This window comes from Alternaria arbusti, assembly GCF_024043155.1.
Source record: "Alternaria arbusti strain BMP 1465 chromosome Unknown scaffold_9, whole genome shotgun sequence".
Taxonomy (NCBI): domain Eukaryota; kingdom Fungi; phylum Ascomycota; class Dothideomycetes; order Pleosporales; family Pleosporaceae; genus Alternaria; species Alternaria arbusti.
Window position 1 is genome coordinate 224938 of NW_026249949.1, and position 15297 is coordinate 240234.

Genomic DNA, 15297 nt, shown 5'->3' on the forward strand with positions numbered 1-15297 from the left:
GGTGGATTCAGGTGTAGTGGAAGATGGTTTGTGATGTGCACAACACCAACGTTTTTCCACGAGGTCTTCACGTTCCTTTAAGCATCGTGGGATTGTCGCTGGGGATACTCACCGGTAAGCCAAGCCCAGGGCGCAGCATCTTGGCTTGGACGGTTACAGCGGCTATCATCTCAATGAGTTGGCGTTCTGCTCAAATGACTGGAATGTGGCGGAAAACCTGCTGTGTTGGTTTACCACATATTGGCGCTGGTGGCCTTGTTTACAACAGAGCCTAAGTCCGTAGGTAACTCGGGTCTCGTAAGCGTTTCATGGTAATTGGCCAGCTTAGCGATGCAGTTGCGGCTGTGCCTGGCTGTCACGGATGTATGATCCGGGCGTAATAGGTGGAACTCGGATGGATAAACGGCAGAGGTCATCCGTTGTGTTAGCAATGTGATTCAGCGACTTGACGACCTAACCCGTTGTAAGGCCTCTGATCGGTGTGGAATACCAAGACCGCTTGCCTTACGAGCCAAGACTCGTAGGGGGCTGTGGAAAGATCGTCTCGTGTGAAGTCGACCCAAAGCATTGCAGCGACACTCTGCTAAGTTCGACGGGGCGACACGACTCTTGGTGATGACCTTTTCGTCGACTTGTGAATGCGCCTCTTTCTACCACGCTGTGAACCCTATCACGATTCGAGAGATGTCGTGCAATCGCAACAGCGCAGAGAAGTCGGGTCGGTGAGTCTTTGACATCCAACAGCGAGCTGATTAGTGATAAAAGTCGCACTCGCTCGCAGCAGTGAGCACTTCATGATGGAGATGGACGTGAGGACGTTCCTGTTGTCGTCCGTGAAAAAGGTCTAACATGACACTGAGAAGCGAAAAATGTGGAATAGTAACGGTGTGATATTTGAGAAGTTGATGGGTAGCCTTATCGTTGAGATTTGGTAGATGGCACCCGTGGACGCCCACCAGAACGAAGTGTCACGTGAGCGCACAAGTGGGTCCTCGTCGTTCGGCTTGAAGGTATCGCCGAGTGCGCGTCATCGCGCCGGATTGGTAATCCATCTCAACACGCGTCGAATGGAGGCGATATACTGTGTAACGTCACACTTCAACACCACATACCTACCACGATGCCTTCTCAACGCGACTTAGAAGGCGGTAGCGTGCCAGACGAGCGCGCGCCCTTGCTCTCGCATGATGCCGCGCGTCAGCACACGCCCACACCATCGGAAAGCGACGAAATCATCGACCAACCGGAAAAGGCAGCATCCAAGACCTGGTATTATGTTTGGAGAGGCATCCTTGCCGTTTTCGCGATACTGGTCGTTGCCGTCTTCATCAAAGGCTGGATAGAGGCCGATGACGTCGATGTATGTTCCTCTGCACTGTCGCGGCACATATAATCTCCAAAAGCTCACAGCATGCGTAGTTCGATCTGAAAGGCGCACTGAAGCGTGCATTAGGTGGGGGCTTGAGTGGTGCTGCGGCGATGATACTGCAAGTGTTGCTATTGATGCCTATCCGCACGATCATGAACTACCAATATCGCCATGGCACATCGACGACTGTCGCAACTAAGACTCTGTATGCCGACGGTGGTATAGGTCGATACTACCAAGGTATGGGTGCTGCGCTCTTTCAGGGGCCCATCGCTCGATTCGGAGACACAGCCGCCAACGCTGGTATCCTGGCCTTGCTGCAGTCAAACGGCTTCCTGAAGCAGCTTCCTTCGCCCATTCAGACGATCTTTGCATCAGCGTGCGCTGCAGCTTTCAGAATGCTACTAACACCAATCGATACCTTGAAAACTACCTTACAGGCCCAGGGAGCTAGTGGCTGGGGTCTCCTCCGACAGCGCATTAGGACCGACGGCATCGGCTCTCTGTGGTGGGGTGCTTTCGCAACCGCAGCAGCGACCTTCGTTGGACACTATCCCTGGTTCGCCGTATACAACTTCCTTTCCGAAACCATTACAGAGCCATCAAGACAACAGATCGGATGGTGGTTACTACGGGCGGCTTTCATCGGTTTCTGCGCTTCGGTCGCTTCGGACACCATATCGAATTCGTTGCGCGTTGTGAAGACCTATCGACAGGTCAACGATACGAGAATATCCTATACTGAGGCTGCCAAGCAGGTTATCCGTCAAGACGGAAGATTGGGTCTATTTGGACGCGGATTGAAGACGAGAATCATCGCCAACGGTCTGCAGGGCATTCTGTTCTCCATCTTGTGGAAGCTGTTCTTGAAAATCTGGGAAGACAAAACGGGTTGAGCGCGACTGCGATTGGGTCGACAAATTTGAGACAAATGAATTTCGGGTTGACTACTGCAATGTGCGAGTCATACGTACAACGAGACCTCTTTTTCGACGTGCAACACCGTCGGCGACATTCGTACTGGGGCCAAAGGTACCGGCTTAAACATCTCCGTATCCGATACTAATCCTGATCACCTCAGCTAACTCGCTTCGTCTTCTTCGCCAACATATCCCCCGCATCGTTCTCATCCCGCTTCCTCTTCGGTGACGGCCGCCTGCTCTTCTTCCCCTCAACATCCAAGGCCGCGTTCTTACCAACCTCAGTCGGGTCGTCAACCGCAACCGACTCATCCACCTGAAACTGCCTCAGCTCGTCCTCTGTCACATTCGGAACAAACAAAACACCGCCTGTCTTCCCTTCTAGAAGTCCTCTCATGTTCTTCCTCTCTGTAGCAACTTTGCTAACCCTGCCATCAAGCTTTCCACGGATGGATGACACGTCGCGCTGTGGTCTAGAGGGTGCATCAGCACCGTTCGCGTCTTTGAGCACCTTGCCTTCGAAAAAGGCGTTGAACGCTTCCATCACTGAGACTGGACCAGGGAGTTTGATGACGTGACCCGCATCGATAGTTGCGCGCAGCTTTCTGTGGAAGAGCGTCATCCAGGCGTCCTCCAGTGGAGTGTACGGGTACGCAGCCTTCTTGGTGCCGATTCCATGTTGCTTGAAAACGTCGGTGCGCCATTGTGTTATCGCGACGATCTGGGGCTTGGACTTCCAGTCGATGTCATCTTGCTCGACGTCGGTGTACGTGACGGTCTTGGACTCACCGGTCACGTTGTTATGGAGTTTGATCGTGAGCTTGTGGACAGACTTGTTGCCCGTCCGTGGGGCGTCGATGTTGCCGTCTACCACCTCCCATCCGCTAGCTTCATCCGAAGAGGAAGCAGGACTGGAGCTTCGCTCAGCTTTAGCGTCGACCTTGAGGTTATCGCGGCCGGTGCCTTTTGTCAATGTGTCTCCTGTGGCCGGCGGCTGGGTGGATGTCTTGGTAGACTTCTTTGGCGATGGCAAAGACTTTCCAGGCACCGCGGACTTGCCAGGCGAGGAGCCGAAGACAACTTTGAGTTCCTTCTTCTTCGTTGTCTTGAGCTTGGTTTGAACACCTTTCTTCTTGTCCTCCGTCGCAGAGTCAGATTCATCTCCGTCCTCGACGTTGTTGATGTAGTTCAGGTAGCCGTTGTGCTTGAAGTACTTTTCGTCCAGTACATTGTCGGTATCATCCGGCTCTCTCAAAGGTTTCGCATCGTCAGCAGGATCAGATGGGAAATCCGCCACCGAGTCTTCATCGCCTTCCTCGGGTACTTCGCCTGCGTGCGCCGTTGATGGCTCGTCTGTGGGCGTCTCTTCGATAAAGTCTTCGTCGAAGTCTGGATCGTTGCTTGACCGCCATCCCGAGTCTGTCTGGAAACCGGCGGTATCCCATGAGGGCTTATCTATGGATATCTCCTGGCTGAGGTTCTCGCCGAACGCTGGGTCGTTGATGGAGCGCCATCCGGACTTGGTCGGAAACCCGGCAGGGTCCCACAAAGACTTGTCGATGGGTTGCCATTCTGATGTAGGAGACGCCTCGAGCTGCCGAGGGGACGACTGCATCTCCTGCGGTAATATCAGCGCCTCCAGTTCCGCCAGGTCTTCCTCTTCGTCCACTGTATCATGGTGGTCGTCCATCTGAAACGGCCCCGCCTTCTCCTGCTCAGCGGTTTCCGTGGCGTCGAGGTCTTGGATATCGGAGAGGCGGCGTGTAGAGCGCGGGAGTGGACGATTGCGGTCGATTTTAGCCGTATGCGATGAGCGTGTAGGACTCTTAGTGGTATTATCGGTGTGGCTAAAAGCGTCAACGAGGCTACTGGTCGCGCTGTATCCTTCGGGCTCAGTGATCTCCTTTTGAAGGTCTCCCGCAGAGGCGCGAATCCCGGTATGGGGTGGAGACGACGGCGGATCCACGTCAAGATTTGCGGTTGGTGTCTGGCTCATGGTGTAGGTTGCGATTGTGGTTGGGGTGGAGCAGTTGCGCTGGTGGTGTGGTTTGCGGTCGGAGTAATGGGCAGTCCGAGTTGCAACGACTGTGAAGTTCAGTGATTTAGGGGGGTTGCGGCTGGGGTGATGGTGAACAGATACTCTGGTAGGTCATGCTCTATGCGAGTAGAACGCGGTGGACACTCCTTTGCAGTTTATGTCAGCAAGCCGAGCTCATACAGGGTTCTGGACATGGATCGGAGCTACCCGTTGACAGTACCGGTGTAGAGGTCACCCACCAGCTTGGCACTGTTTAAATGCCGCTGCTCGTGCTTAGTCTTAATCTCGACATCTTCTCGACGCGTCCGAACACGACCGCTGCACAGCGCCCCCTACGCTGTGCGCTCACACTTCGCTTGTACGCACCTCCGAGCACCGCATCCGCATCCAAAGACACCCGTTGCATGCGCTGAACAAAACTTCACAGACGCCATGGCCCCAGCCAGCAGCAAGAACCACCCCCCTTGGGCGACGACTGAGCAGACCTCTGCGCTGAGAGCCCACGTCGTCTTTCAGCGGCATAAAATGGTGGTACCTCCAAGGATCCTACCAGACGACGTTGAACGCGCCATTCAGATCCTGGATCAGCACGACCCGTCAACAGCGAAAGCGGATGCTAAAGGCCTCAAGCCAATTGATTACGCCAAATACGCGATCAACGACCACTTGCGGCCAATGGCTAACGCAGCTGGCATGCACAACCTCCATCAAGAAGGAATAAAGAAAGGCAAACTAGTTGGACTACTGACAGACTGGGATCTACAAAACGTCCCGCTTATGGCGGCTCTGCTACCGCGCTCGGACAAGGCCACTAAGCCCGTCGTCCCTAAACAGGTCGTTTGAATGCGAAAGAAAGCCGAAACGGAGCCAACGGAGTCGAAGAAACGCAAGGCTGTGCCAACTAAAGTCACAGCGGCGAAGAAGCCCCGGAACGATGGCAATGCTTCTCCAGGGGACCACGATGTCGAAATGGAGGACCGAAACGAACCAGATGGCGGCGATTCCCTCCCACAAACTGCTATCGAGGGCAGCACATCGACTCGAACACTCGCCCGGATGCGAACGCGTTCCCGTAGGCCTCGAGATGGCCAACCACATGCTACCGAGACGCACCTCGAAGCAGACAAGGGCATGGCTGCACTGTCGCTGAGGGAGTTTGGGGAAGACAAGGGCAATAGTACGGACGATGCATTGACCCACAACCGCGAAGGAGACGACAAGAGGCTCGAGACTGAGGCTGGAGAGGTGCAAGTGCCAGCTTCAGAGCGACATAGTACTAGAGGGCGAGCGAGTGGGCGCGGCAAGGGCAGCAAGAAGAAGACTGAGGAGCAGATCGCAGAGGAGGAAGAGCGAAAGATGCATAATGCACGGCGGCTCGGTCGCTACTCCGACCCTGTAGTCGCTGAGACCTTCCGCGTCCTGCACAAGACGGTCCTGGTTCCGATGCATGGCAAGATGCAGGAAGGAGTTGAACCAGTGCCGACTGATCAGCTGGGTATGCGGGAGTTAAGGGAGAGGCTCCTCGATGAGGCTAGGAGAAAGGACGCGAAGTAGAGGTGTGGATGGCTGGAGGAGCATCACCACCTCACTCATCATAAAAAGAACATCGAGAAGATGTTCTCGAACATTGCGGCTTGGGATTTCTTTGTTTGTCTAAAAGTATATAGGGCGCCGCGAAAAGCCATGCACTTCTTTCGATGTACTGACCCTCTCTTTGTCGCCGAGTTCCAGATTCCGGGACAAAGGGTTAAGAAACCTTTCTTATGTTCGGCGGCTGTATCAGCAATGGATTGCGTCTTCATACACAATTGATTGCGAACATCACGTCTCTTGCCACAAACGCATCTTCTCGTGCAAGCCGACAATCAGCTCTAGTGATGCCGCCGGAACGCCGTGCAAATGATGCCGATGATAATTCGCAAGATTCAACTAATGAGAGACGGTCAGGCTTACGAGACCGATCCAAGTTGAAAACGACAGCCCGCAACGACGATACCACCCAACCCTCGTCTCCAAGCAACAGGCCCACAGCATCCAATGTGGTCGAGCAGAACAATGGCGGAGCTGAGGCAGGAAGTACTGCAGCACCAATCAATAAAATACAAAAGAAAATTGAGAAAAAGCAAGACTCTCTTCAAGACAAACTTCAGAAGGCAAGGGAGGATGCAGAGGATAAGGACCAACAGGACGATGCAAAGAAACGCTCACAGGCACACCAAAAGCGTCGTGTTGCCACCGCATTGTATGAAGACTATCTTTACTATCAAACACCAGAGTACAGGAAGCAATACCGTGAAGATATCGATGCCGCCGTAAAGAAGAGGGCAGGACTAGCTTTTGCCAAAGGCCATGCCCCTGCAAAATTGGGGGATGACGAAACTTACGACAGCAAACTAAGGAGCGTCCTCAAGGACTTCGAAAAGAACGGAGTAGGTTTGCTCGATAATCTAGATTGGCGAAGCATGCCGCCCGATCAGTTACGTATGCGTATTCCAAGAGCGGAAAAATTCCCGGTGGGACTAGGAGAGCAGCTTGGAGGGGTGCCAATCGAACCTTACAACTTATTACTCGACACCGACGCCATCGAGAAGAAAAGAAAGGAGGTGGAAGACCAGAACAAAGATCCAAAGATGAGCGAATCTCACTCCGAACGACGGGCACGCGAGACAGGGCTCTCGGAAGGACTACCGACAGACGGTCATGCCAATGACACTTTATCAACATCCAGAGATCTTCGCAGAACGCGACTGGAGACTGGCTTGTTTATCTCAGCGGGCGAAACATGGGACGACTGGAAGACCTTGCACGAACGCGAAGCACCGGATGGGCTTTACGACGAACTGATCGAGGAGGAGATGCCAGATGATGACAGCGACTCTAGTGACGACGAGAACGACTTGTTTGCAATCAGTTACCGCGAATGTAGTGGTTTGGCAGGTTGTCCCCGAGGCAGTGGTAGTGGCGGTGGCGGTGATGATGGTGGGCATGATAGTAGTGATGATGACGACGATGGTGACAAGAGTAAAAAGAAAGACAACAGTGATCCAGTAGCACCAAGCAACCCTGCTGGTGGGCCACCAACTGGGTCCAAACCTCGACCCAAGGCGGCAGGCAAGAAAGCGGAAAAACATGACTACACGCAATACACCCGCGTACAACTACGTACAGCTATGAAATTTTGCAACGAAACACAGAGTGCTAAGCTTACTGAGGAACTTCACAAGCGTGCTGCGGAATACGACGACAACCCGAACAAATCTGGTGCTTTTCATCACTATATCCTCAAGGATAAGACAGTCGCAAATGGTCTTCAAAATGATATTACTAAACTGGGTAATACTTGGTCGGCTACCTATAAACAAAAACTCGATAACCAGAATAAGAAGGCCGGAAGAACCGTGCAGCAGCAAGAGGCCGATTCTGAGGAGGTGAACGGAGACGATGTGGGAATAGATCAGACTGGCGAACAAGTAGATATTGACATATCCGGAGAGAACTCTCCCGCGCCAACTCGGAAGAGCAAATCCAAGAAGGCATCTACATCTAAGAAGAAGAAGACGCGGTCAAAACGAGGAGGCAAGAAGTAGACCATCTCACTTATCTCTTCAATCTTGTGGGGAAAAGGACGACAAGAAGTGGCGTGGGCGTGTAGATGTAAACTTGGACTGAGGTAACAGCCGGTGCATAGCACGGGGATGGCTGCAATACTCTTCTCGCACTCGATCCCGCAGTTCTGCTAGAATAGATCAAACGTAGTATAGTTTTCATAATGTCAGCACGTTGTGCTTCTTCACAGTACGCGCTCTTCTTTGAGCAATCAGTTCGAGACACGGATTACGCCAAGAGCCGAGTAAAGCTCAAGTCCTGTTGTATCTGACTGCCACAGTGTTCCGCGACGCTGCTGCTCGTTTTGAAGCTTATACAAAGCATACGCTTTCGTGGCTCATACTGTTGTCGAACATTGATTGATGACGTACCCCCAATCCGGTTAGGGTTGCGCTGTGTAGGGTCAGAGCGGGACGTCGCACGTGAGGGACGCTTCACCTCCAGGGTTTGCTCGCAGCATGGTCACTCACCCTGGAGATACAGGTTCGGCAACTTCCATCGCAAGCGTATCATTGGCGCGACTCGCGTGCCGTTCCGCACACGACGCGACCCCAGTCACGATCCTTGGCGCACACCTCCGCAGCCCATCTTACTCCGCGCGCCCGCTCCCAACCCACGAAGACAGCGACTAGACGAAATCAAAGCGGTAGCGCACGACACCGCACACGATGGCGAATGATTACGAGAACTGGCCGGTGAACTCTGTAAATAAGCGATCCCTTCGACCGGTCCTCTTCGATCTTGGGATCGCGAATTTCAACGACGTACCCAAGGAGGCTCTTGTGGAAATGTTTCTCGACTTTGATAAGCGATACCATCCTCTGTCTCTGAGCGACCCTGATGATAGAAAGAAGGTGAACGACGCACAGAAGGCTGAGTTGAGACAAGAGGTGATCAGGCAAAAGGAGATTGCGAAGCTAAATAAGAAGCTGAAAGAAGAGCAAAAGAAGGCAGAGCAAGAGAAGAAGCGTAGCGGGAACGCAGCAGCAAAGTTTGAAGAAGGACAGAAGACAGAGACGACCACGGTGAGGCATGCGGAGACTAAGGCCAACGCTCAAGAAGATGAAGCTACCCCGATCGACGGCGAAGCAGCGGATCGAGATCAAGACGGAGATGTGCGTATGGCGGGAGATGGGGATGCGGCAGAGGCAGTACCGTTGGTCGATCCGACGGCGGAGGCGGTCTCTAGTCCCGTCGACGGCGGGGGCAAGCGCAAGCGTCCTGCCACAGTGAGTCCATCTGACACCAAGCGGGCACGTACCGACCGACCGAAGACATCGTTAATCGTGAAGTTGAAGTTGCGGACTAAGGACGGAGTTGCGACTGGCGGCATGCAGACTGCGACACAAGTAAGTGAGACCGAGTGCGACAAGATCCTGGCTCTTGCTAACGACAATGCTCAGGGTCTTGGTGCTCGTAAGCGTTCGAGACAAGCTGCTGGGGACATGCGCACAGCAAACACCCGACGCACCCTTAAGAAGCCAGGTTCGAGGCTACAGCATGGCGTAGCATCTCCTCTTGAGCTCGCAAACCCCATGGAAGGCAGCAAGAACAACCCTGGCGATACAGGCGCTCAAGGAGTGGGCGATGTATCCGGCACCGTTCCTCCCACCAACGCACCCGAAAAGCTCCCGACCCGACACCATCCGCAATGTACCACCAGGAAGATGGCGAAAGCGCCAGGCGTGAGTGAAGACGCCGCTGCCGATGACACATCCGATGAAAACGAACGATTGTCCGAAGGGGATGCTGCATCCGACGCTGCATCGGCAGAGAACACCGAAGACACGCCTGGTCATACAGGGCCGATGCTACCTGAGGAAGAGTGGATTGACTATGATGACGACTCGATATCGCCATACGATGAGGTAGCGGCGCGGACTATAGTCGCAGAGAATAGTGGCAATCTAGGTTCTAGCCGTGATCCTAACCTCGTTATTGGCTTCAAGGGTACACACAGGGTCGACGGTTATATGCATATCCCTCTGCTCTATTGGGCGAAGCAGATGAATCCCGACACTCTGGATTCCGCACAGTTGGTGCTCTACAAAGTGCAGAAGAAAGAGTGGGAAAGGCAGGATGCACTCATGGCGGGAAAGCCGGCTCCGAAAAAAGTGGTCAAGCCCAAGCGGAAACGCTGGGCTGATGTGTAGTAAGGGCCTCGAATGGTCAACTTGGCAAAGCCTCTAGGCGGAAGTGACGACGGGTGCGTTTAGAGAGGGGAAGTGATCTCTTTGTTTGAAGGATGCCGTGCCAGCATGTGCTCGTTCCGGACGTCTGTACCTAGCGAGCATGTCTTTGTTCCATGGTAGTGTGAAATGCTCGCCGGAAATGGTAGATAGCTCTTTGTTTGTAGCAGCTGCTCGGCCAGTATGTTAGCATGATATTTACCCTGAACTTGATGCAATGACGGCGTTCAGTTCCCCACGATTTAGCATAATTGAATTCAGTCCTGAAACAAGCCACCCCACGTTTGCTGCGTTAAGCTCAAACTTGTCGCGACAAGATGACCAACGAGAACCAACAGAAGAACAGCAAAGATGGCAATTCGAGGAAGGAAAAGGGAAGAGAGGACAACACAGCTCGTAATAGGTCTGAGGATGTAGCCCCCAAGAATAAGTATATTCCAAAACTGATACTTGTCACCACGGAGCCAGGGGCAACCAGAGGCTCTCGAGTAAACACTCTGCGCGACACATGGGATAAGATAACCAAAGACCTGGAGCTCTGGCAGAAAGACCAGAAGAAGGATGAAGACATTGAGAAGGATCACGCTGCTGACTACAACTTCGAGGCGATCGAAGCGGACTATACAGCGAAGAATCAAGCTTATCGAGATGAGCTCGAAAATAATGGGCGGAGTGGAAGGGATCCGGATACGAAAGCAGCCAAGAGAGAGATGCTAATAGCAAGGGATAACTACAGGCAGGCTAAAAAATACAGAGATGACAAGAGGTTTGACAAAGCAAAACGTCAGAGAGACCATGAAGGGATGACGCGCGCTCAACAGATGGTCGAAGACTGGCTCTTCTACCAGGATGCCTCCAGGCGGCGGAGAAGGCTGATCTACTTGGACCCTGATAAGAGGAAAGAAGCTGAAGCAAAACGGTTGCGTCGTAGGCTTCAATATAAGCTCGAGAACTCAGGCACCGATAATGGCCATTATGACTGGCTGCATTCGTTGATGGAACTATATGACTCAAGAGACATTGGTGGCCGAAATTACAAACAAGGCTTGGAAAACCATCTCGGGAATCAGATCCCGAAAAGGACGAGGCAAAAGGCCACTCTGCCTCTTGTAGGGCCGGGCGAGCTTCACCTGTGGACACCAAGATACAGGCGTCGACTTGTTGGCTTGCGTCGCCCAGAGGAAGACGACACTGACAGTGATGATTCGGACGAGATCGAGCCGCATCGCTTTCAGCTGGATGAGGCGGCGGTCGAGGCCGAGCGGATGAAAACGGAGAAGAAGATCGATCGCGAGACGAAGAATCTTGTGTACAGTTCCCATGATGCAAGACGCCGAGACGAGATCGAAACCTACAAGAACAGCAGACCTAATACTTCGAATGTCCGAGAAGCAACGGTTTCCGGTAGGAGTATCGTCCAAGACAGGTGGGGTCAAATTCAGACGAAACAGGGCCTGTTCATCTCTGCACGTGAGAGCTCTTGGGATTGGCTGACCTCGTATGATTGCCTCGGGCCGGTGAAAACTGGTTGGTATCCTGAGACCAGCGCCGTTAGGGATGATCCGGAAGACTGGATAGAAGCAGATGATCTTGACAGCGAAAGTGATCGTGACAGCCAAGTTGACGCACCACAGGCTTCCGGAGATGAGCCTACGAATAACGAGACCGTACTCGAGAAGCCAGTAGGCGAAAGCCGAAAAGCTGGCAAAGCGACCATCGGTTACCCATACCCAGCCCGGGAGTTCTGGAGAGATTCGAAACCATTCAGATTGGGCGAACGCAAGTTCGTCACCACCGAGTGGGCGGAGGAAACGACCGGTCGCCGCGAACGACACACATACCGAAAGCTACAGCATGCCTCACCTGTCAACTCGCCCCCTCAATCTCCAGTGTTAGAGGAAATTTCAGATGCGACCATACCCATGGGCTTCCCCGAGACGGATACGCGAGCTGTCGCTCTAGAGCCAAGATCTCGCAGGAAAATCTGTCTTCTGAATCCCAATAGATGCCGGGCATTCTGGCCCCACTCGTTAAACGAGTGCTGGATACCATACTCAGAGCAACCGACGCGACCTGAAGAACCTGTGAAGTGGCCCATCCAGGGGATAGATGCACCCAAAGACGTGACCGAAGGGGGTCCGGATGGATACGTGCCGGCACTCGGTATGCCTGTTTACCGCTCTAGGCTATACGACCACTACGGACTGATGTTCCAGAGCACACCCAAGGACGAGGTCCCAGCGCGGCCCATATGGCCTAGGATTGGAATACGAGTGCCGTATGAACCCATGACGTTCGAAGACCTTCGTCTGTGCAGAGAAGATGGGGGCAAGGGTGAGATGGAGCCGGAGGCATCAAAATCTGCAGAGCTCGTGGAAGTTCCGGAATCATCCAGCCAAGGAGAGATAGGCAAGATTCTGGCTCCTGATGCGCATTTAAGAGGTGTCCATGAGGTCCGGTCGATGGCGGTGCCAATTATCGAGGAAGCGCAACGGCCGTGGGCAGATCCTGAAGAAGAGCCTGATGAAAATGACTCAGGCTCAGGCTCGGATGCGGAATCGGACGATGACGGTGATCTTTTCCATGAATCCTACGTGACAGGCTCCTTTCCAGGTGGCCTGCCAGCACCCGTACCACCGCCAACGGAAGCCTCAGGGACTGCCGCCCCGGATGAAACAGCTCCAGCAATTGTTGCCCCACCAGAAGCTGCTGTGCCTACAGAGGACGACCAAATGGATGATGGTGCCGAAGATCTGTAGACACAACACCACCGTATACCGGTTCAACCATATGTACGTAGATGTCGGTCTTTATCCATGATTATTCGTTGATTGTAGCAGGTATCGGGTGAAGCGTCATGAAGTTTGATCGGGTGAGGGAGCCTTGCTGGATTTCGTTCGTCGGTGCGCGGAGGGGACGCGTCGTCTTCGCGTTATCTAGGTGGCATGGTCTCGCTATCATGGAAGGAGAGGACTGGGAAAAATGTATCCATATCGCGAGGTATTCGGTAAGACATCGAAGCTCGCAGGATTGTGGCATCGGGCAATCGTTGACGTTTGTTGGCCGACGTGTAGCACTGAAGTTTGCAGTCGCGGTTTGAGGCCGGATTTGTGCTTAGTAATCAATCTGCGTCATAGCTCAAGCTTTTCAGCGAAACCCCATCCCTCCCCTCACACAGCCTCCCAGCATCAAGGACATCGACAGTATGTCCGGATAATCAACCGAAATTCGAGCAATTTAGCTGAATTACACGATAACATAGTGTGATGTTAGGGTTCAATGCACCCATTAATGACCCGTGGCAGAGTAAGTCGCACTTGTTTTTTATGGACCTTAACACCAGGAACCAGATTTGCCACTGTACACTCATGGATTCATTAAGTATCGATGTGTTCGAAAGATGTATTACTACAAGAGAGTGATGTCGATGTGCGCATATACTACGCGCGCGACAAACAGTCGACCATCACGCTCACCGCATTGAGGTGGCCTTAGCGAATACGCATAGCTCAGGACATGTCTGGAATGTCAAGCAGTTAGAGTGCTTCCTGAAGCTTTCATCGCAGTCCGAATGAATCGAAGATACAAGCACAGCTCCTCCACCTACACCCACATACTCCTCCCCAATCTGCAATCTCCTCTCTCGAGATACCTTGGATCCTCCCCTAAGTACTCCATCCTGTTCTCTCTGTAACGCTTCCCATTACTACCCTGCTCAAGCTTCCAACACTTCTCAATCTCTTCCCATACATCTTTAGCTCGGCGACCTATCTTGGGGGCCAGGATCTTAGCTTCCGCGATAGTAGGTGGAGCTTTCGGGTCTGCGGCCTGCCTGCTGTCCAACCAGTATAGATACGCATGGCGCGCCGATACCAACTCGCCAACAAGCCAAGAGTTTGGGTCGCGCGATGCACGGCCTGGCTGGACATGTATCTGGTATGTCTCATCTAGACGAGGGTTGGGTTGGATGCAGAGGGTGTTGTATGGTGGCTCACGGAAACCGAGGAACTCAATGATGCGCGGGTCGTTGATGAGAAGGAAGTCGACTGGCCCATTATCCATACTTGCTGCTACTTGGGTGACGTGGTTGTTGTTTCTGCGGTGCACGCACATGGCAACGATGCTGGCGCTCCCATAATAGTCGGCTTGGATTTCCTGGATATTCAAGACGGGAAAGGCTTCGAAACCATGGACTCGTACGACCGTGCAGGTGCCGTGAGGGTGTCTTTCGCATGCGACGCCTGCGGAAACGGATGGAGAAGGTGGTGGTACCGGCGATGTGGGTGAAGGCGACATCGCTGTCTTTGGCTCGGCATGTTCAATCGCAGAAGGAATCAAGATTCTCGGTGAAGGTATGCCTCCCATGGCGACATCAGGGTCTTGTGCGACTTCGAATCTGACTTTCTTTTGCAGTGCGTTGTCGGCAGCAGCATCTTCTCCCACAGACCTTTTAAGCCTGCCATGGGTCCCGATATCGTCGTGCGCTTCATCGACCTTCTCCGCCTCTTCTTTCTCCTCTTCCAATTCTTGGACCACCGGCAGCTTGTACGTCAACCTCTCTTCCCGATGATCATGCGCAGTCGCAAACTCGTTATACACCCTAACTACCTCGCGGTTGTCCAGCCTCTGGAGAATATCTTTGATTCTCTGCGACCACAATTCCAGCAAGTGCTTCTTCTGGCCGCCTCTCGTGAGAATCAAGCGCATAGTGTTGATGAGCTCGCTGGCCGCGGCTTCGGGCATGACAGCGAAGAGCCGAGGCTCAAAGACGGTAAGACTGCGCGACGTCGTGGGTGGCCTCTTCCGTCTGTATGTCTTGGGAGTCTGCATCGCATTTGTCTCAGGCGCAGTGGTGTTGACCGGTGGGGTAGGCGCGGGTGTGAAGAATTGCTGGGGGTCTGGCGTGTCGCTTTGCATTTTGGAGCCTTCGCTGCGCATACTGGCCTTTGTATATCAATGATCCGAGGTTTATTGGAAAAATCGTTGAGATGTGATGTTATTGAAATTCGCGTGGTGGTCGTTTGCGCGCAGGGCTGTTTTGTTTTGTCTCACTTTCGCTTGCGCTCTCACTCGCGACCTCCAAAACGAGAGAAAACATTGAAAGGACTATACACAGCACTACTTATTGATCCAACTCGAGCAACTGATACAATCGATAAGTGATATACCCACGAA

At 53.1% G+C, this 15297-nt stretch overlaps 7 protein-coding genes across 7 annotated transcripts; 5 read left to right on the plus strand and 2 right to left on the minus strand.

The window, feature by feature from the left end:
• Positions 1-1120: 1120 nt before the first annotated feature.
• On the plus strand, positions 1121-2265 carry J4E86_006991 (uncharacterized protein; the record flags this gene model as incomplete). Its single annotated transcript, XM_051447513.1, has 2 exons — positions 1121-1360; positions 1420-2265. The coding sequence occupies 2 exons, from the start codon at positions 1121-1123 to the stop codon at positions 2263-2265; spliced, it is 1086 nt and encodes a 361-aa protein (XP_051301111.1).
• A 181-nt stretch (positions 2266-2446) lies between these two features.
• Positions 2447-4285, minus strand: J4E86_006992 (uncharacterized protein; the record flags this gene model as incomplete). Its single annotated transcript, XM_051447514.1, has 1 exon — positions 2447-4285. One exon carries the CDS (start codon positions 4283-4285, stop codon positions 2447-2449), a length of 1839 nt encoding a protein of 612 aa, XP_051301112.1.
• A 474-nt stretch (positions 4286-4759) lies between these two features.
• Positions 4760-5881, plus strand: J4E86_006993 (uncharacterized protein; the record flags this gene model as incomplete). The annotated part of the gene is given in 2 exon segments (XM_051447515.1): positions 4760-5164; positions 5180-5881. The coding sequence occupies 2 exon segments, from the start codon at positions 4760-4762 to the stop codon at positions 5879-5881; spliced, it is 1107 nt and encodes a 368-aa protein (XP_051301113.1).
• A 323-nt stretch (positions 5882-6204) lies between these two features.
• On the plus strand, positions 6205-7914 carry J4E86_006994 (uncharacterized protein; the record flags this gene model as incomplete). The annotated part of the gene is made up of 1 exon (XM_051447516.1): positions 6205-7914. One exon carries the CDS (start codon positions 6205-6207, stop codon positions 7912-7914), a length of 1710 nt encoding a protein of 569 aa, XP_051301114.1.
• Positions 7915-8601: 687 nt separating this feature from the next.
• On the plus strand, positions 8602-10086 carry J4E86_006995 (uncharacterized protein; the record flags this gene model as incomplete). The annotated part of the gene is made up of 1 exon (XM_051447517.1): positions 8602-10086. One exon carries the CDS (start codon positions 8602-8604, stop codon positions 10084-10086), a length of 1485 nt encoding a protein of 494 aa, XP_051301115.1.
• A 353-nt stretch (positions 10087-10439) lies between these two features.
• Positions 10440-12881, plus strand: J4E86_006996 (uncharacterized protein; the record flags this gene model as incomplete). The annotated part of the gene is made up of 1 exon (XM_051447518.1): positions 10440-12881. One exon carries the CDS (start codon positions 10440-10442, stop codon positions 12879-12881), a length of 2442 nt encoding a protein of 813 aa, XP_051301116.1.
• An 844-nt stretch (positions 12882-13725) lies between these two features.
• Positions 13726-15060, minus strand: J4E86_006997 (uncharacterized protein; the record flags this gene model as incomplete). The annotated part of the gene is made up of 1 exon (XM_051447519.1): positions 13726-15060. One exon carries the CDS (start codon positions 15058-15060, stop codon positions 13726-13728), a length of 1335 nt encoding a protein of 444 aa, XP_051301117.1.
• Positions 15061-15297: the final 237 nt, after the last annotated feature.